This window comes from Harmonia axyridis, chromosome 3 (genome assembly GCF_914767665.1).
Source record: "Harmonia axyridis chromosome 3, icHarAxyr1.1, whole genome shotgun sequence".
Lineage (NCBI taxonomy): Eukaryota > Metazoa > Arthropoda > Insecta > Coleoptera > Coccinellidae > Harmonia > Harmonia axyridis.
This window is the reverse complement of record NC_059503.1, coordinates 6,616,288-6,635,772: the sequence shown is the minus strand read 5'-3', so window position 1 is coordinate 6,635,772 and position 19,485 is coordinate 6,616,288. Positions and strand designations below refer to the sequence as shown.

The 19,485-nt window shown below is 32.7% G+C and overlaps 6 protein-coding genes and 1 long non-coding RNA gene across 23 annotated transcripts in view; 4 read left to right on the top strand and 3 right to left on the bottom strand.

Annotated features, from left to right (window-relative positions):
* Positions 1-336, bottom strand: part of LOC123675998 — a 43,699-nt gene extending 43,363 nt beyond the window's left edge. Inside the window, exon 1 of the long non-coding RNA XR_006746839.1 lies at positions 28-336. This is a non-coding gene — a long non-coding RNA (uncharacterized LOC123675998). The remainder of the gene's footprint in view (positions 1-27) is intronic.
* A 952-nt stretch (positions 337-1,288) lies between these two features.
* Positions 1,289-1,674, top strand: LOC123677127 (SOSS complex subunit C homolog). Its single transcript, XM_045613636.1, has 2 exons — positions 1,289-1,319; positions 1,400-1,674. Exons 1-2 carry the CDS (start codon positions 1,289-1,291, stop codon positions 1,672-1,674), a joined length of 306 nt encoding a protein of 101 aa, XP_045469592.1.
* LOC123675992 (rRNA N6-adenosine-methyltransferase METTL5) lies at positions 1,542-2,637 on the top strand. Its single transcript, XM_045611623.1, has 4 exons — positions 1,542-1,802; positions 1,864-2,075; positions 2,132-2,272; positions 2,419-2,637. The coding sequence occupies exons 1-4, from the start codon at positions 1,680-1,682 to the stop codon at positions 2,561-2,563; spliced, it is 621 nt and encodes a 206-aa protein (XP_045467579.1). The 5' UTR covers positions 1,542-1,679; the 3' UTR covers positions 2,564-2,637.
* On the bottom strand, positions 2,577-6,529 carry LOC123675987 (putative aldehyde dehydrogenase family 7 member A1 homolog). Its single transcript, XM_045611602.1, has 8 exons — positions 6,298-6,529; positions 5,708-5,924; positions 5,432-5,649; positions 5,086-5,301; positions 4,852-5,031; positions 3,280-3,462; positions 2,996-3,202; positions 2,577-2,940 (listed from the first exon to the last, which is right to left on the bottom strand). The coding sequence occupies exons 1-8, from the start codon at positions 6,478-6,480 to the stop codon at positions 2,728-2,730; spliced, it is 1,617 nt and encodes a 538-aa protein (XP_045467558.1). The 5' UTR covers positions 6,481-6,529; the 3' UTR covers positions 2,577-2,727.
* Positions 6,530-6,933: 404 nt separating this feature from the next.
* Positions 6,934-15,716, top strand: LOC123675990. Of its 16 annotated transcripts, XM_045611609.1 has the most exons (9): positions 6,953-7,074; positions 7,134-7,362; positions 7,862-7,994; positions 8,107-8,283; positions 9,007-9,177; positions 11,568-11,622; positions 14,460-14,598; positions 14,830-14,948; positions 15,198-15,716. In XM_045611609.1, the coding sequence occupies exons 3-9, from the start codon at positions 7,882-7,884 to the stop codon at positions 15,561-15,563; spliced, it is 1,140 nt and encodes a 379-aa protein (XP_045467565.1). In that variant the 5' UTR covers positions 6,953-7,074; positions 7,134-7,362; positions 7,862-7,881; the 3' UTR covers positions 15,564-15,716. The 16 variants fall into 16 exon arrangements, with proteins under 16 accessions (XP_045467564.1, XP_045467565.1, XP_045467563.1 ...); XM_045611608.1 differs by having other exon boundaries at positions 6,934-7,362; XM_045611607.1 differs by lacking the exons at positions 6,953-7,074; positions 7,134-7,362 and adding an exon at positions 7,441-7,611.
* Positions 12,750-18,170, bottom strand: LOC123675985 (ankyrin repeat domain-containing protein 1-like). 2 transcript variants are annotated; one of them, XM_045611597.1, is made up of 5 exons: positions 17,943-18,170; positions 17,697-17,875; positions 17,248-17,612; positions 13,042-13,082; positions 12,750-12,981 (listed from the first exon to the last, which is right to left on the bottom strand). In XM_045611597.1, the coding sequence occupies exons 1-5, from the start codon at positions 18,033-18,035 to the stop codon at positions 12,952-12,954; spliced, it is 708 nt and encodes a 235-aa protein (XP_045467553.1). In that variant the 5' UTR covers positions 18,036-18,170; the 3' UTR covers positions 12,750-12,951. The 2 variants fall into 2 exon arrangements, with proteins under 2 accessions (XP_045467553.1, XP_045467552.1); XM_045611596.1 differs by lacking the exons at positions 12,750-12,981; positions 13,042-13,082 and adding an exon at positions 15,821-17,016 and having other exon boundaries at positions 17,943-18,167.
* Positions 18,171-18,236: 66 nt separating this feature from the next.
* On the top strand, positions 18,237-19,210 carry LOC123675993 (trafficking protein particle complex subunit 5). Its single transcript, XM_045611624.1, has 4 exons — positions 18,237-18,526; positions 18,579-18,705; positions 18,768-18,950; positions 19,006-19,210. The coding sequence occupies exons 1-4, from the start codon at positions 18,369-18,371 to the stop codon at positions 19,096-19,098; spliced, it is 561 nt and encodes a 186-aa protein (XP_045467580.1). The 5' UTR covers positions 18,237-18,368; the 3' UTR covers positions 19,099-19,210.
* Positions 19,211-19,485: the final 275 nt, after the last annotated feature.

The window sequence follows — 19,485 nt, the reverse complement described above, 5'->3', positions numbered from 1 at the left end:
CTCTAAGAGAAGTGAACAGCCTGGTACCTGATAGATTGATATAGTGTTTCTGGTCTGTTGCTGAAGTAATTTCTCTCCACATTTGTATTTCATGCCATACCTGGGAAACGCAACGAAAGTGATCAATTTCTTCCATAATATTCTGCACATGTGGTCACCGTACAAAATCAAATACACACGTACAATACAATTTACTATCTATATGAAATCCCTAATTGGTCAAACAAGTCATAACAGGAGTGTATCATTGACGGTTTTCCAAAGGCATAGAAATAGGGATTACTAAGGGTTTTCAAGATATAAGAAATTCTGTAGATGCCATCAGAGAAACTATTAATTTTTTTCTGCTAGCTTGACGTTAAGCTAGCAGAACTACTGAGCTAATCGATTTTTCATGGACAATCTGACTATATCAAAATTTTAGGATCATTTTGGCTCACTTTTGAACCCATTGCCAAATATCTGAATAGAGCCTAAAATTATGATAGATTACTATTAGAAATAATAAAACAACATGAGAAAAAAGTCATAACATAATAGGTACCAAAATAATCAGCATGTCGCAATTCGTAGATATTTCAAAAGAAATTGTACCTAAATAGTTCAAGCACCAAAAATGAAACTAGAGTAGGTTCATTTTAGAAGTCAATTACAAAAGAAACATAATCAATCAATGAAGAAAGATCATGGTCAACTGTATTGCACCTCCATATCTTTCGATAGGTATATCATAACCAGTATATTATCATTCTTTCATTTCTCTATGGCTCCTATAATTGTATAAGTACCATATAGTAAATGAATATTATTTTAATAATTCATCCCGCGAATGATTCGGATACACAATAAATTTCGAAAATTCATAATCAACTCTTTCGTATTCACTTTCACTGCAAAAAAGCACGAACGTCTACCGAAAAATTGTTGATATCAGAAGAATAGAAGAATATCAGAATCAGAACACAAAATTCGTTAATATGCATGATAGGTTGCCTGCTAGTGACTACATACAATACAAACATCCAACTCAATTTCTTATGAAGAAAACTCTATATGTAATAAAATTTAACCGATAGACATAGACCTAATATCATATTGACATTAGGTCTATGCCGATCTTAGAATATAGATAGATAGGTTATTAATGTTCTTAGATGCCGATAGACAAAGGATGTCTAGTCTATGATTTAACCTTAATAATACATGTCAAGTCAAATCAACATTTTTACATTTGTTGATGATTGGTTACTGGAAAAGCTGACTCGAATAGTAGAGAGATTTATAATTAATGGCTTTTCCTCTTTCAAACAACCAAAGGGGTGAGTATATTTTGATTACACAAATATCACTCTCATAATGAATCATCAAAAATTTCTTATGTATCATTTTTTATTTTCAGATATAGCTAATCGTAAGCTACTAGAAGACCTACATCTCAAGAAACAAATACTACTAAAACAGGGTACTGCATCTACCCTGAACCCCACTGCCTTACCATTGTTAGGATCTGCAATACAACTTCAGGGCAACGAAACGCAACCCTTAAACTCCCATCATCATAAAGCCTTGCTTCAGGCCAATTCTCAATCTACAGGATATTTTATATCTCAAGAATCATCATTTGGGAATCTGATACTACCAGTTCTGCCTAGATTTGATAGCAAACCGACATAACTAAGATGAAGTTGAAGCAGTTGGAATACCACTTATCAAGTATAGAGCCATTCAAGAATCCTAAAATATTGTTGGAACAATATGTTACTCCTGCGCATATTGCAGCTTGTATGTTGCACCACATTCAGGTAATAATTGATTTTTTTTTATTTATGTATAATGGGTGTATTATTTCTCTTATTTTTCCAGTCAGAAAATGAGGATATCACTGGCAAAATGGTAGCAGATCTTGGATGTGGGGCAGGATGCTTAACAATTGGTTCAGCTTTATTAGATGCCGCTCAAGTTTATGGATTCGAAATTGACACTGAGGCCTTGGAAGTCTTTCAAGAAAACGTAGAAGAATTTGAAGTTCCACAAATTGAAACAGTTCAATGTGATGTTCGAAACATACCCAGCAGGTAATTGATGATAAGTTATACGTCTTTTCAAAAGTTATATCATGACTTCATTTTAGATTTGATAAGTTTTTTGATACAGTAATAATGAATCCACCTTTTGGGACGAAGCATAACGCTGGAATTGATATGGAATTTTTGGAAGTAGGAGTTAGGCTTTCAAAAAATGCAGTCTATTCCCTTCATAAGACTTCTACCAGGTAAAATATATATTATTTGAATATTAATACAGGTTCGCAGATGCAACCTTGGTATTTTTCAAATCATTTAAAAAGGAATACTTTCCATTTCATTTTCAATATAGATTAAGAATATTGGTTTAGAAAGTAATACATTTTTTTTTCAGAAATCATGTTATCAAACATGCAAAAACCTTGGGACGGGAAGTTGAAGTTGTAGCTGAATTGAAATATAATCTACCTGCTACCTATAAATTCCATAAGAAGAAATCGGTGGATATTGAAGTGGATTTGATAAAGATACTGGTATAAATGAAACTGTATATTTTTAAGTTTTGATGAAAAGATTTTTTATGATGTGACTGTTGAATAAAATTATTTCTTAATTAATATGCTTCAAGATTTTTTTTTTTTAATCTAGGTTTAAATTCACAGTCTTTTTTCCCCAATTTTATTTTCTTTCGATTTTGTGGACATCATTCGAACTTTATACCCTGCGCAAGTGGCATTTCTTTGGAATGGTTGATAGTGATGGTAGATCTTCTCATATATTGTTTCCAAGCATCACTTCCAGATTCTCGTCCACCTCCTGTATGTTTTTCACCTCCAAAGGCACCACCAATTTCTGCTCCCGATGTTGATATATTAACATTTATTATACCACAATCGGAACCCTTAGGTCCCACCCACTAAAACGACAATAAATATAACATAAACGGAGTAAGAAATTTTTTTGTGATTTACCTCAAATATATGCCCAATGTTTTGCGTGAAAATACTAGATGAGAGACCTTGAGGCACTTCGTTGTTCCAAGAAATAGCTTCTTCTACATTAGCAGCCTTCAGCACATAAACAATTGGAGCAAAACATTCGTTGTGGACCAGAGGATGATCGTGTGCCAACCCTGTAACTATGGTTGGTTCCACAAAGTAACCTTCTTTTCCTAAAACCTAAATCGAAAATATGGAAATTATTAACTATTGAAAGATTTTCGCCATATAAGTGAACTATTGCGATTTTTCTCTACCTTTCCTCCGAATTCTATCTTTCCACCTTGTTTTTTGATTTCTTCAATTGTGTTTTTGTATTTTTGCAGAGAAAGTTCGCTATGAAGTGGACCAATTAGTGTATTTTCACCCAAAGGGTCTCCTATACGATTCAGAACTTGTGCGTATGCCTTTTTCAGTCTTTCCAGTACCTCTGTGTACACCTTTAAATATATGAATTTATTAAAGAATACTTATAATAACAAACTCTCAAGTCGAAATTCCTCACAATTCATTGAAGGTTATTTTGAAAAATATAGAGGATAAAAATATTTTTTTATTTGCCTAGAAGTCCAATTTAAACTGACAAAAAAATACTATATCAAACAAAAGAGAACATTATTTGCTCATTTGTTTTTCTTTTGGTTGATATAAAAATCTTTTGTCCAATAAAATTTTACACATCTAAAGGGTGTTTTTTTAGAGCTATAGAACTTTAAATTGCAATAAAACAACGATGGATTATTCGATCGACATGAATTTTATTTATCCGCAAGATAATCTTGTGGCATTACATTTTGAATATGATTTCTGGCATACGACCGCCACGGCTGGCTCGGATGTAGTCAAATCTGGACGTCCAATTTTCGATGACTTTTTCCAACATTTGTGACCGTATATCGGCAATAACACGGCGAATGTTGTCTTCCAAATGGTCAATTGGTCATGTGGCTTATCCGCATAGACCAATGACTTTACATAGCCCCACAGAAAGTAGTCAAGCGGTGTTAAATCACAAGATCTTGGAGGCCATTTCACAGGTCCAAAACGTGAAATTAGGTGGTCACCAGACGTGTCTTTCAATAAATCGATTGTGGCACGAGCTGTGTGACATGTTGCGCCGTCTTGTTGGAACCACAGCTCCTGGACATCATGGTTGTTCAATTCAGGAATGAAAAAGTTAGTAATCATGGCTCTATACCGATCACCATTGACTGTAACGTTCTGCCCATCATCGTTTTTGAAGAAGTACGGACCAATGATTCCACCAGCCCATAAAGCGCACCAAACAGTCAGTTTTTCTGGATGTAACGGTGTTTCGACATACACTTGAGGATTAGCTTCGCTCCAAATGCGGCAGTTTTGTTTGTTGACGTAGCCATTCAACCAGAAGTGCGCTTCATCGCTAAACAAAATTCGCTTATGAAAATCGGGAACAACGGCAATCTCATTTTGGGCCCATTCGACGAATCTACGCCTTACTTGATGATCGTTTAGCTGAATTTGATGAATTGCCAAACCAAACTGAGAATAAATCACTTGACAGCTGTTAAATCGGTCGCCATCTTGAACAGTAATGCCAACTTAAAGTTATATACCTCGAAAAAAAAAACCTTTATATTATATACAACCGTTCTTGTAATAAGATAGAGACCGATGTACATTAAGGTTCTACACCATACCAGAATAATTTGGTATTAATATATATATTCATCGTCAAAGTTTACATATACATAAACATACATATGAGGGACTAATGAATATTCAAAAAATGGAGAAAACCAAGTAAAATGGTTTTCTGTGAGTAATATTCAAGTACATTAAATAGCTACCTTCTGGTGTAAGATCAACCTTCTGGTGGAGGTACATCTTTGTCCTGCTGTACCTACACAAGCAAACAAGGCCGCTTGAACCACCATGTTCAAATCCGCATCTTCAGCCACAATTAAGGCATTGTTGCCTCCTAATTCTAAAAGGTGCTTCCCAAATCTCTTTTGTACCTCAACACCAACCTAGAGCAAATAGCGTTGAAAATAGAATCCTCTGTTAACACAATGAATTGTTACCTTTTGGCCTATTTCACAACTTCCAGTGAAAGACAAGAGCTTTATCTTCTGATCAGCAGCCATAGCTTTACCTACATCTTCTCCACCACAGCATAAGGAGGCTATAGCTCCTGGCAAGTTGTTTCTTTCCAGGACTTCTGCCAGAATGTTGGTGGTAGCAATTGAAACTAATGGAGTGGTCTCTGAAGGCTTCCACAAAACGTTGTCTCCACAAACCTTGAAACATGAGGATACTTTTTAGGAATGGTATAATTCAGAATGCTATTTAGCAATTTCTGAACGTTGTTGAAGCGTATATGTTTCCATAAATTGTATAATTCCTATTGGAAAACCCCCCTTTACTTACCATAGCAATGGCACTGTTCCATCCATACACAGCACAAGGAAAATTGAAGGCAGATATTACCCCTACTATACCCAAAGGATTCCATTTTTCTAAGAGTATATGGTCCGGCCTTTCTGAAGGGTAGATAGCGCCAGGAAGCATCCTAGACAAGCCTACTGCATAATCGCAAATGTCTACGTATTCTTGCACTTCTCCAATACCCTCAGGCAGTATTTTACCTGAAATTTAATGTGAAGTGCTAAAACTCAAGAGAAAATTTGATTGTAATCTAGTTACCCATTTCAAGGGAGACTAGTTGACCTAGGGGAGTTAGTTTTTCTCTTATAGCATTTCCTATTTGTCTCACTATCTCTCCACGCTTTGGTGCTGGTAGTCTGGCCCATTGCTCCCAAACTTTCTCAGACTCTTCGACACAAGAATGGTAATCGCTAACAGTGCCGTACTTCACTTCTGCAATTACTTTGCCAGTACTAGGATCAATAGATTTCACAGTCTGAAAAGTTTGGATGTTGATATATCATAACCATCTGCACCCTTGGTGAATTTATATGAGTAGATGCTCAAAAGCTACTATCAATGCTTTTTCTTTCTTTTTTTCGATAACCTACTTGAATTTTTTATCGTCCTATTGATTATTGATTGATATTCTATATAGACGCAAAATTTCTCTCGATCGGAACTGTAATCACAGAAATATTGGCCGGATTCGTCATCTGTGTATAGAGCTTAATCGTTTGAGACCATTCCCGGCTCAAAATTCGAAAATTACAAGCATTGTGATAAATTTATGAAAATTAAGAATATTCTAGTGAGATTGAATAATGTCTCAAACATTGGTATGCATATTAGAGATTGTTGGTACTCACTTTGCCTGATCCAAACCACTTTCCATTATAAACACCCAAATTACTAGTTTTAAGACCGAGATCTTTCAAAAAAGAATATTTTTCATTATTAATCAAATATTCACCAGACATGTTTCTTCTTAAGATATAAATTTGAAGTCTGTTATTCAAAACTGCTTTTGTAAATTTACTAAAATACTGCATTGTTGCTATAGAGAGCTGGAATTAAAATATCTGGAAGATATGAATAATAATTGTGAAATTATCTGTATTTCTGGATAAATATTATTGTGTTACTCAGGACAGAGTTGAACTTGGCCGTTTTTGAGGTGCACACTGATAACAAATTGAAATTATTCGAATAAATCTTTTCTTTTCTAGAAACATAAATTCTCCCATTGATGTTGCAAAAATTAGCTGTTCTAGAGAAACACCATCCAATAATATAAGCTCTTCGAAATCAAATGTTATTTCATGTTTTACATATTTGAATTCAAAGTTAAACGGACAAAAAATCAGTGGAGCCGGTCCTGTCTTCTATAACATTTTCATTTATCTCAAGACCCTCTTGTTTCATCGCTTTTATCAACGAAGAAATTGACCTCTCAAGAAATGTGATAAGTTTTCATTTTAATAATTCGATTGAGCGTCTGACTCGGCTTCAGAAGCTTTTGGGCGCAGGTTCATCCTTGCGCCCGTGAAGAACCCTACAGATATGATTTATTTCCTGGTATTATGAAAATATTTGTTATTTTCTATCGATGATGGTTTGCTTGAATTTTCTGTAGTCCTGGTGTGGTAATAAACATAATATTTTGCATCACACAACACAAATATTAAATATTTGCATTAATAAGGTCATACACTTGTCATACACCCTTTCGATACGATTTGCGGGACTCTAGTGAGATAGGGGCAGAATCTCTTCATACACATTCTCAATTGAAAACTACGTACGGAAGGTGGTCAACATGTTCAGAAATGTTGGTTTGGATGAAGAGGAAGAAAGCCGGATATCTTTGGAGGATAGCGGAAAACGCAGAATTTGGGTCCATTCTACATGGAAGGAATCGAATTAGCTCAATCGTATGTAATTCCTTGAAAATATAAAATGTTTCCCTAGAGTAATAAACATAGAGATGGAGGAAATCCTAGACTCAATTGGTATTATTTCTATGATCATAGGATGACGCGGTGACGTCACTTCGCTATTTTGTTGTCCCCGGTCAGGATTCTGTATCCAAACAATAACAATTAGAATTTCTTTCAGTTTAGAAAGGGGTCCGTGAAGAATTCGGCTTTTTTGATAAATAAAAGAAACGAGATTAAAAACCAGTAAGTTTCAAACCTATATCATTCTACGGTTTTTGTAAAACGTCAATTATTAGTTTGAACATAACCTCTAATACGTTATACTGGTGAAAAAAATTAGATCTTTCTAAAACCAGGTTTTAATTGAATATATCTGTTGTCTGTGATACTTTATTTCTACTGCAATATGTCTTAGAGTAATTTAGTTGAAAATATATAACCCAGCTTGAGCTATGAATATTGGGACGATAATATAAATGCATTTCTTTTTAAGATGCCTATATTCAAACGAAGATGGTGATGTGTTGGTCTCCTGATTGTACTCATTATAATGAAAGGGAGACCTGTAAATTTTTCAGGTTTCCTAAGGATACTAAGACAAGAAATAAATGGATTCGGCTCATAAGGTGAGTAAAATCTGATGAACAATTGTCCAGTAATTTGAAAATTATTTTTGGCAAACCGCTTCATTTTATCCATCATGAAAATAGCAATATCAATTCATTGATTTTAATACAGGAGGGTTGATCAGCCTGGTCCAGGTGCTTACGTATGTAGTTGCCACTTTCTTGATGGCAAAAAAGAAAATGGACCAAAGTTATTCAAAAAATCCGAAGCCAAAAGGTTCAATTTTTCCGACCCTGAAAAAAGAACAAGAACAAAAAAAGACAATATTCGTAGTTCTACAAAAGTTAGGTAAGTAGCAAGCATATTTAGGCAATGCAGTATTGCAATTTATATTATAAATATAGCTATCTCTTCTCCCTACTACCTCATAGGCTTGAAGCCTGTTACCCCCAAGTTACTTGTTTTGGGGTTGAGATCCTTTGAAAAGGTATATTTTCTTGTTATTGATAAAATATTAACCAGACATGTTTCTTCTTATAAACTTTGAGTGTGTTCTTCAAAATTGCCTTTGTACGCTATTAAAAAGCCATGAGTGGAGTAGATACAATTTTTCAACATAAATATAGTCCACTTCAGATTGTAATATATTTTCAAATACACTGTGATATATTAATATAAATATATATTATATTGCATGATTCTCTATTAAATATGATTATTTGAATAATTGATATTCGATGATTTCCTCCACTTTCAAAATTGTAGTAAGAAGAATATTACTATATTCTGTGTTTACCTCCTAAAACCAGAGCTGTCATCTATGCTGCATCCTCCCCTCAATCTGTCATCGGTTGTTTCAAGCTTTTTCAGTTTGTTTTCAAATATTTCCAGTTATTTACTTCCGTGATTTTTGATTTATACAAAACTTACAATACACTCACTATGGCACATAAAAAGTGTATTATTTGTGGAGAAAACCGCGAACTGAAGCTTGTATCTTATCATAGGTCGGTCCCTTCGGTCATTGTTTTGATGTTCGTAATGAGTTTTTAAATTATTGAACTACTTCAGATTTCCAACTGATCTTAAGATAAGACATGTATGGTTGAAATCCTTGAATATAGAAGAGGACGAAATTGGATCTCAATCTCTCGTTTGTTCAGGACACTTCAATTCAGGGGATATTATAGTTGCTGGCAAAAGAAGATTTCTGCATTTTAATGCAATACCTGTTTCATCAAAGTGAGTAAAAAACAGAGAAAAGCTTGATGAGTAGTTGATTTTATGACTTGAAAATCCATGGATCATTATCACGAGATTGGGGGATCAATTATTGAAAATAATAAACCAAAATTACTTTATATTCACATAACGATTTGATTTTGCCCAGCGAATGTTACGCCAATGGTGTTTGTTTTGATTTCATATGTCAAATTTGATAGCACATGTTTGGGACGATACTCACATACTGAAAATGATTCGGAAGTCGGAGGTATCTTCATTTCCTCTATTTTTCTTGAATTTTCTATTATGTGATCGGCTTAAAATTTTTTACGCGAGGAATGAAGCTTGAATATGAACCGTTTGGTATTCCCTCTTTGTAATAATACCGAAGCCAACATATAAGTAAGTATAATGAGTTTACACATCCATCAATTTTCTCCTGCAAGGACTTCCCTACTTAAATTCGTTGAATTTTCACTAGCCATATTGTTATGATCAATTGTACAACACTCCACTAAGTTAAATATATCGTTAATTTGGAAATATCACCTCAATTTAGGCGAAAAAATTCAAAGAATTTCAATGTAACTACGAGAAATACAAGATTTTTTGCCTAGATGTACATTTTCGATCAAGTGATTCGACATCAAGAAAATTGAAATTTGTTCATCACTTTCAATTTGGTGCATCACCCAAGGGCGTTCTAGGTCATTGATTATTTGTCTCTTTTTCTGGCAAGAATAGGCTATTTGACAGATTCAATTATTCGAATTATTCATAAGCTCATAAAAGTTGATATTTTCAATTCGGATAAAAATTTCTGAAAAAACAATAGCAATCTAATAAGAAGTAAAATTTAATAATGCCGCCAAAATGAAATTTTACGCTAAGTTGCGTCAGCGACGTCACTTGGAAGTATAAACAATCAAGTGTCATATTATACGTGAGCAGTTGTTTACATTATAAGTTCAATAAGTTAAATATTATCAAATGAAGAGAATGTACAAATCGTGTTTAGTACCAGGATGTACGAATACCACCGTAAAAACACCAGAAAAGTTATTTGTCAGTGTACCAAAAAGACCTGTAATAAGAAAAGTATGGTTGAAACTCGCTAGAAGAAATCCGTATAAATTAGCAGATGACTCTACCATTTTTTTGTGTGAAGATCATTTTGATGTAAGTATTAAACTAATTATTAGTCAATTGCAAGCATTGCTCCTAATCTTTACATTTTTACTATAGCAATCTATTTGAGGTTAGAATTCAATGTTTTGAATGAACTTTCTTTGAGTGAAATGAATCCGTGCAGGTTATCAATATAACTATCACATTTTATTGTAGATGCAGAAAGAAATGGCTAATTACTATCAGTACAAAATGGGGTTAAGCAAGAAAGTTCTCATGGTGAACGGAGTTGTCCCCTCTAAATTTCCTTGGTTGGAAGAAGGCAAGAAAATAATGTGTGATACCTTGATTCCTAAATCTACAACAGGTACACTTTTATAATATTATATCAGTTTTTCTCCATTGATACATTCATGGCCTTTTTTTCAACAGATCCAGTCCTGTTTGATTCCAAGAAAATTGTTCATTCCAGAAGCAAGGCAGTACAGACTAAAATTATGAAAAGAAATATTTTCTCTTCGATAGATAGGTACACTTTACATTTAAAGATAATCATCAACATGTGATACTAGTACAAAAAAAGAATTTTTGAAAAGAAATCCGACAGGCATTTTTCTTTTTATTTATTGATGGAATTTAAAATTTTTAGTATGTTATTAATATATTATTAATAATTGCATACAATGAGAGTGCCCAACAATTGTATTAGTTGATATATACATATATAGAGTATTTACGAAGGAAATTTATCAGAGGTAGATAAGAACAATGTAATCTTTGCACCCAAAGCAACAATATGTAAAATGAATACCTATTTCTTTCATTTTAGCATATTTCTAGTTGTTTATTCTGAGATGGTAGAATAAATTTTCAATTCTCCTTGTATGTTAGCTTTTTTCATTTCTGAATATCTGATATTTTCTCTTTGATATTGTAAGTTGTGTGAAATCGTGACTGACACTGACAAATGTATTTTTTATTTCATGTATACTTATACCTAGTGAACAGGCAAGGTTAGAATTATCAAATAAATGTTATTGGTTTATTACAATGAATGCAGAATATGTGACATATTTTTGTTTATTTGTTGAACATTTTGAAAGAGAAGAAGATCTTTTTCAATCACTTTTTATTTTGTTAAGCGATATTAAATTAATTTCAAGATGTTGATATCCTTCTAAAAAAGAGCGAACCTTCCACTCCTTTTAAATTTATCCTATTTATCGGTTCAAACATTTTTTGTTTTTCGACTGAAAATTACAAAAATGCCTTTTTTTCAGGAAGGAGAATACAAATTCACTAGGATTGCAAGAAAAAGATGTCCTCTATCATAAGGTAAAATTATCAGTATCTTTGTTTTATTTCAAATGATTGTATTGATTTATTATTTTTATTATTGAATCGTTGAAGTGGTTCAAATTTAATTTTTCTTTCGGTTGGTTCTTAATATTTTGTAAATATGGAATTGTATTCCTAGACAAAATAGTATATTCTAAAACAAGTTGCAGAATGGGCTCCTATTCCAACACGAATATGAAATTCGAACGCATGAGTGTTGGAATTGCCTTCTGCAACTAGTATTAGACGATATTTTCTCTATTTCAGTCAAGTTTTGTGAAATATTGTCGAAATTCAATGAAAAATTCAAATTATACATCCTTGTGACATTTTTATTGTATCTTGGCAGTTGGTGTGACTGTTACGAACATTGACAGATTACGGAATATGAATTTGAATCGTACGTTCCGCATTTTGAAATAATTTATAATTACGCATCAAATTCGTGAATTATTTCTGCCGAAATCGATTTAACACCAACAGATTTAAGAGAAATTACGAAAAATGTCGCAAATCATTTCACTTGATCCAAATTATATCATAATTGTCAATTGATGTGTGTTGAATTTTGACAGAATTAGAAGTCTATGTAGACAACCACAAAACGAAAAATATAACTGAAAACAGTGCTGTAATGAGTTCATTACAGCACTGTTTTTAGAACTGTAATGAACTCATTACGATACTGAAATAGAGAAATGGCATTTATTTTACTCGAAATTGTTTTCTGGACTGCATAAGGCCTCCTTTATTATATCTGCCCAACCTCATTTTCCTTTCCCATTATGAACATTGAGTTGACTGACATCATTGACTTCTATTTTAATTTATCTACTTTGATAATCAATGCTGGCATTTCTTATTGAAAATGAAGTTTCTACCCTACTACGCCACTGCTTATGGAAACTGAAGATGCACGCTTGCGTGACTTGAAACGATACCACTCCGCCATTTTGGAAATAGCTCTCAGTCAACTTTTGGCGTTTGTTATTATTTATTTGTTGCTCATATTACAAAATAAAGTGAATTTTTCAGTTGAATATTAGGCTAAAATATGGCGTCTTGTGCTGTAATAAGTTGTCCCAGCAGAAAAACTGTAGATAAGAAAACGTCAGGAATAACATTTCATAAGTAAGCATGAGTAGTGAACAGATCCGTATTCACAATTTTTGCATATCTGTTGTTTTTACAACAGATTTCCTAAAGAGCCAACACGTCGCAATTCTTGGGTGAAATTTGTGAATAGAGGAACCTGGGAACCTTCATATACTTCTGTGATTTGTTCAAAACATTTTACAGCTGAAAGCTTCGATAGGTCATCATCACTCATAGTTCGTTTGCGACAAAATGCCATTCCTACAATGAATAAGGTATGAAAAATTGATGTTTTCATGCTATGTTACGTCGTGAATGTACCCTGTAGCTCCTGGAGAAAATTTGTTGTTTGTTGGCGCCACCTGCAATTTTCAAAAATTATTAAATCGCTTCGTTACGGCTGCACAAAGCGGCAACAGTGCTCAGTAGGATACCTTCTGTGCTGCTATGTGACATTTAACAATATAACCTCAACCAAACAGTCCAAATCACATGACTTTTTAATGGTGTCTGTTGGCACCACCACATAATACATCTGTTGCGGCAGTTTGTAAGATTACAGCTGAATTTTGAATTTTTCTCCAATACTTCCATAACCAATGCACTTAACTCTATGCCAATCGCCGCGACATGAATTTTAGTTTTGACAGGTCTCTAGATTGCCTAATAATTATTTTGTGAAGAATACCTACTTGTTCAAATGGTTTTGAAGTTATTCAATATCAATCATATTTTTCATCAAGGGGTAGGTGTATCCAAATTAAATAATATGTTATTTGGAATTATTTTTTCTTATCCATTATTTAAAGGATTTATCAGTACTTATGAAGAAATCGTGTTTTGTACCAACTTGTCTGAATTCCTCAGAGAATGCGCCTAATAAAATATTCATTTTTGTTCCAAGAGATACTACTACAAGAAAATATTGGTTTGAGGCAGTAGGACTGAAATTTGTGAAAACAACTAAATACTGTTGTGAAGATCATTTTAATGTAAGTGATATTATTTGTTGAGTGTCATTAATATTATTACATATCAATATTTTCCAGTTGAAAGAGGATTCAGTAGATTTTTATTTCTATAAAAGAACACGAAAGACTCCACGTATAAAAAGTGGCATTGTACCACATTTATTTTTAAATGTTTGTAATTCAAACATATTTCATACACAACTTGGGGACACGGAAGAGAATATATCATCCGAGGATGAAAATGAAAGAGACTTCAACATTCTACCGTTGATGCCGGCAGACACAGAAAGTTCAACGGAAACAGCAAAAACTAAACCTTGGGAAAAACCTAAAATTGAAAATGTGGCAGAATATTTTATGGAAACGAGTGATGTACAAAATGTTTATGTAATTGTAAAATCAAACTGTTATTATGGAAAACAACCCAAAGCAAATTATATATATTCAAGAAACATGCAAGTCAAATAATCCTTAAAACTTGTGCCCTTCTTTTTATTTCTTCGGTCTGTGGTTAATACTCTAACCTGATTAAATTATAGCTCCTTGTTTACCTGATGAAAGTAACAGATTTTATGTCCTTTTCTATCCAAGTAACCTGTAGTTGATGTTGCCTTACCATACAATGACGACTAAATGATTTTAAATACCTATATGCGTTTATTTTTCATTTTTTAGTGTTACAAATTTTCTCTTTATTTTATCTATAAACAAAACTACTTAAAATGCACATGTGATTGAACTTTTCTAATTCTTTCCATTTTATTTCAGGATCATGATAATATTGGTGAACCAAAAGTGAAAATCGAAACTGATGAGACATTTTTTGAAAACCAAAATACGATGAGATTCGAAGGATGTTGGATAGAATCGTCTGGAAGCAGCACTGACACTGCTAGCCCAGTTAATGGTAATTCTGACACAACTCTAGCTATTCACTTTGAAAATTATGTTATTTGCATAGGATCAAAATGAAATTTCAAAATTTGTTGCAAAGTAGTGAATCGTAATATTCGTGATAATTTTCTTTCGGATCGTATTATTGCGAGATTGTATTAATTATTTTTATATGCTCTCATATTATTCTTGAGAAGCACTAATTTAGAAATTATTGGCAGTAATTAATTAATATTATTTTCAGATCAAACATTGGATATTTATGAGGCTAAAGAGAATTTTGAAACCAGTGAACTTGTAGATAACAAGAATTTTTTGGAAATTGGTCCTGGACCCTCAGAATCATGTGAACAAAATTTTAGTGTGAGTGATGCCCTACAATTTTGCACTAAAGTTTTAAATATACCATGCTTGTATTGTTTCTTAATGAATCCTAGCTTGGATTTATTGTATGTGAATATTGAGTGGTTTTTAAGATTTGTGATAACAATAAATTTCAAAACAATGATAAAATGTACTCTATGAATAGATATAAGCAACTAGTTATCATTATAACAATAAATGAATTGATATTTCTTTTTTTGAAAAGTTGTGCTTTTTTTTCTGTTTCAGGTTCCGTTTAATCTTGGAGCACCAGAAGTAAAAATTGAAGTTGACGAAAGCAATGAATCGATCGCACAAATTCTAAGGCTTCCTTTTGTTCCATGTACAGATACATTGGAAACTGAAGTCAAGACAGAACCTGGTTTGGGAGTAGATGAATCCATGCCTGAAGTTAATGATGAAGGCCAAGATTTTAAGAGAGATGCTTGCAGTTCCTTTGGTGAATATGTGGCTACTGAACTTCGTTCTCTTCCATTAGAAGATAGGTTTCAAATACAGCAAGAAATACAGGATTGTTTATCTGCTGCAGTAGTTAGGCGTACCTCAAAGTTGGGAGCTTCTGAATCGACAAAAGTTCATAATCTTCCATCATGACGAAGTCCATCGAACTCCTAAGCTTTTCACCTGACATTATGGCGGATACAGAGAGAAAGTCTTGAATACTTGCAAAATATTTGCATGAATAAATAAGTTTTTATTAATGTCTATTGTACAGTTATTTATTTATTAATAAATGAAATTTTCATACTTGCTGTTTTGATTATTTCATTTCCATATGATTCAAGAAGAAGGCTCATACTGACAATTTAGGTCAAATTGTGTTGGGTTGAGAAAAAAATAATTTTCTTACATTGTTTATCAAAATTTATTAACAGTATAAAACTTTGATTATTACATTAGTCACAAATGAGGTAATTTGAAAAGGGCAATTACAAGAATAACCGAAGATATTCACGACTAGAATCCCCCTCCCTTAAACAACTAACATGTGTTTTAATTGCAGACCATCGTTTCTCTCTATTACTAGAAATAAGTTTATCACATGGCAAAGATTGTCTATATAATGGAGCTTGGAATAAAATTATTTTCTTTATTAGTTCAGGCACATCCAAACGTTTCACGACACAACAGAACTCTCTGGAATTTTTTATACTGTATCTGGCACAAAGGTAATCTCGGGTTTTATTCCTTGCTAATTCAGATAACGATGGAACTCTATCTGATAACTTAAAGTATTTCATCATGTCTTGCCATCTTCCACCTATATTTTTACTGATGACAGATGGCAAAACAGAGTGACTGAACATTACATCAAAATCTAGAGTTGAATTGAAAAATCTAGAGCCAAATATCCACTTACAGGCGAGCTTAACATAATGGTTTTCTAATCTCAAAGGTAAACTTAATCTATCATCTACCGCATATATTATATAGGGAAATAGGGTATATTTGGATGCTAGAGAAAATCTGATGTCCATATATAACAAAAAATAAAAGAAGTCACAATAACCAAACTTTTCAAATATTATGTCTAGATCAATATCCCACAGATCTAGACCATAAGACAGCAGAATTGTGCAGAATTCTCGAACAAATTCTAAATCATATTTCTTTTCAACAATTGCAACTAACACTGGAAATAAATAGGGATATTGACCAGAGATACTTATTAATTTTGGCATTATTTTATCCTCGCTGCTGAGTACGATATTGATAATTTTCTTAGTCGAATCCCAACTCAAAGAATCACAATGAAATATTTCAAGTAAAGGGTAGTCCAAATTATAATCAATAGAGAAGTTATTCCAAACAAGTTTGAATGCTTCAATGTTCTCAAACAAAATAAGCCAAGCCTCCATTTCTAATTTCAAACAATAATTCTCTTCATATTTTATAAACTTTTTGATCAAAAGTGGTAGGTTTGGATAACGTTGTACCACTGCAAAGTTAATTGTTGTAGAGTTGAAGTCCGTCAAATATTCTAGCAATATATCAGCAAAAATAAAATTCTGCGTGCTAATACTTAATTCAAAAGAAGTAAGTTTACCTGAAAACAATAAAAATCAATTTTTTCATCCTCCAGAGAATCGTATATATTTTTGAGAGAACATATTCCTGATGAAAAACCTTCATTGAATAATAATAATTGCAAACAGAAGAATTCAATTCAGGAAAACTTTTTACAACTGCAGAATGTTACTATGCAGTAGAACAAAAGTTAAGTTAAGTTATCCAAAAAGTAATAATGAATTATGAAAATATGATAATTTTAACATACCACTATTTCTAATCATATCTGCTCCGTAGCAAAGCAACATGCATAGCATTTCCAGCTGGTTAAATAGGACTGCCAGATGTAAGGGTGTATCACCATCCACATCAAGTGCATTTATATTGGCTCCTGCACAAATCAAAGCTTCCCCCACATCTGATAGACCAAATTGGCAACAACAATGAAGAGGTGTTGAAGTTAAATACCTGGGAAAATTGAAATCAGCTCCTGCTTCCAAAAGTTTCAATGCAGCGAAGCTTTTTCTATGGCGAATTGATGTTGTCAATGGAGTATCACGTGCATAATTAACAGCATTGATATCTATACTATCTTGTTGGAGTAATATATCCATCATCTCCATGTCATCTTCCCTTCAGAAATACGTGTTTTTGTTACTTGCATATACACACAAATAATTTAACATAAACTAATTGAGTGAATTGACTAAAACTTACTTAACTACCTCAACTGCTAAATGTAGTAGAGAATTTCCTTGATTGTCTATCACTCGTACTGATTTTCCTAAGGATATTTTTTGCAAAACTTTTTCCTTTTCGTTCAACAAAACATCTTTCATAATGCCATTGTAAAGTAAAGGGTCCTTGTAATCAAAAAAAGCTTCATCATTTTGATGCTGTAATATCAAAAACATTTAAATGAAATTTAGCATTAAATTTATTTTAAAAAAGCGATGTTCTTACTTCTACGGGAAATAATTCTAATTCTTCATCAGCAGGAGGTATTGCTTCTACGATTTCTACGTTTCCAATGTCTTCAATATCGGGGCCATCCATAATTCAATATTTTCAACTAATTTCATTCAAAAAATGAAATATTTATAATCAACCCTAAAGATAAACATAAACAAAGTTCAAAATTGAAAATAATGCTCTTTTTTTGACAATGGATCATAAGAACTACAGTCGTCTGTAGAGAATGTGACATCCCTCTAAAAAATGTATTATTAGAACTATTAGAAGCTCTTCTTTGAACGAGCTCACCTCGACTGGAAATTCACCCAGAATAGAACCTAGCCTAGCAGTAACCTACAGAATATAAACATAACATTAATCAAAAAATAAAATCATTGTTTTGAGGCTGGTAAATTAATTATTTATACTTCACCTATGATGAGTCTACCTGGGAGAAATAAAACATCCATTCTGGATAAACCGCTCAGCCGTGGCAAAGGGGAAGTATCTCTCAGTTGTTTTGCACTATTATTTTCTGAGGTGGTTCAATATTGTCAAAATAAATCGCGTACAGTTACTGATATTCAAAATAGGTAAAATCCCTTGACTTGAAGTCCTATTGCATACTGAACTAACTTTTCACAGATTACATAAATTGGGATCTAGAGTTGGTGTAAAATTGATTGATCTCTATTTTGTACGAGAAAGGGGAGGTAAAAGAGAAACAAAATTGCTGAATATTCTTCTCTTCATAAAATCAACAATGTGGAAGGTATACCATTCTGAGAAAATGATTGTCTGAGTTTAATTATGTAAAATAATCAACATTTTCAGTCTCTCTTTGGAAAAGAAGCTGATAAACTGGAGCATTCCAATGACGATGAAAATACATATTATTTGATGGAGAAAGATCCTTTAGTAAATCGTTTCATATCTGTTCCCAGAGATAAGACTAGTTTGAATTGTGCAGTATTTATAGCAGGTCTAATTGAAGCTGTTTTAGTCGGTACTGGATTTGTAAGTTCATTGATAATTGTCTGAATGGTTTTATTCATATAAATTTATTTTTTAGCCAGCTAAAGTCACTGCACATTGGCATAAAGGAACAACTTATATGTTAAAATTTGATGATGAAGTTTTGTTGAGGGAAAAGCAAATGGAATAAGGAAAGATGAAGTTGTTAAATTCAGCATTTACATGCGTAATATAGATCATTCTTTTGTTATGTGTAATTCATATGTATATATAAAAAATAGAACTAGGCATGAGACTGGTTACATTTTTTCTTTGATGAGAAATATTTGTATGAATAGATATCATATTTTCGAACTGAATGAAAATAAAAATAATTTCTTGAAAAAAAAATTGCTTTTCAGAAAGCTGTTGTGAATAAGCAAAAAAAAGTTGTCGCAGTTCACAGTCTGTTGGAAGTTGAATTGCATTTACATGATAATTAAATTATTTTAACAATATTTTTCTAGTTTCTGAATCGTGGGGTCATCTGCTGCAGAAAATTTCATCTGATACACAGATAACAGAGTAGATCTGATAT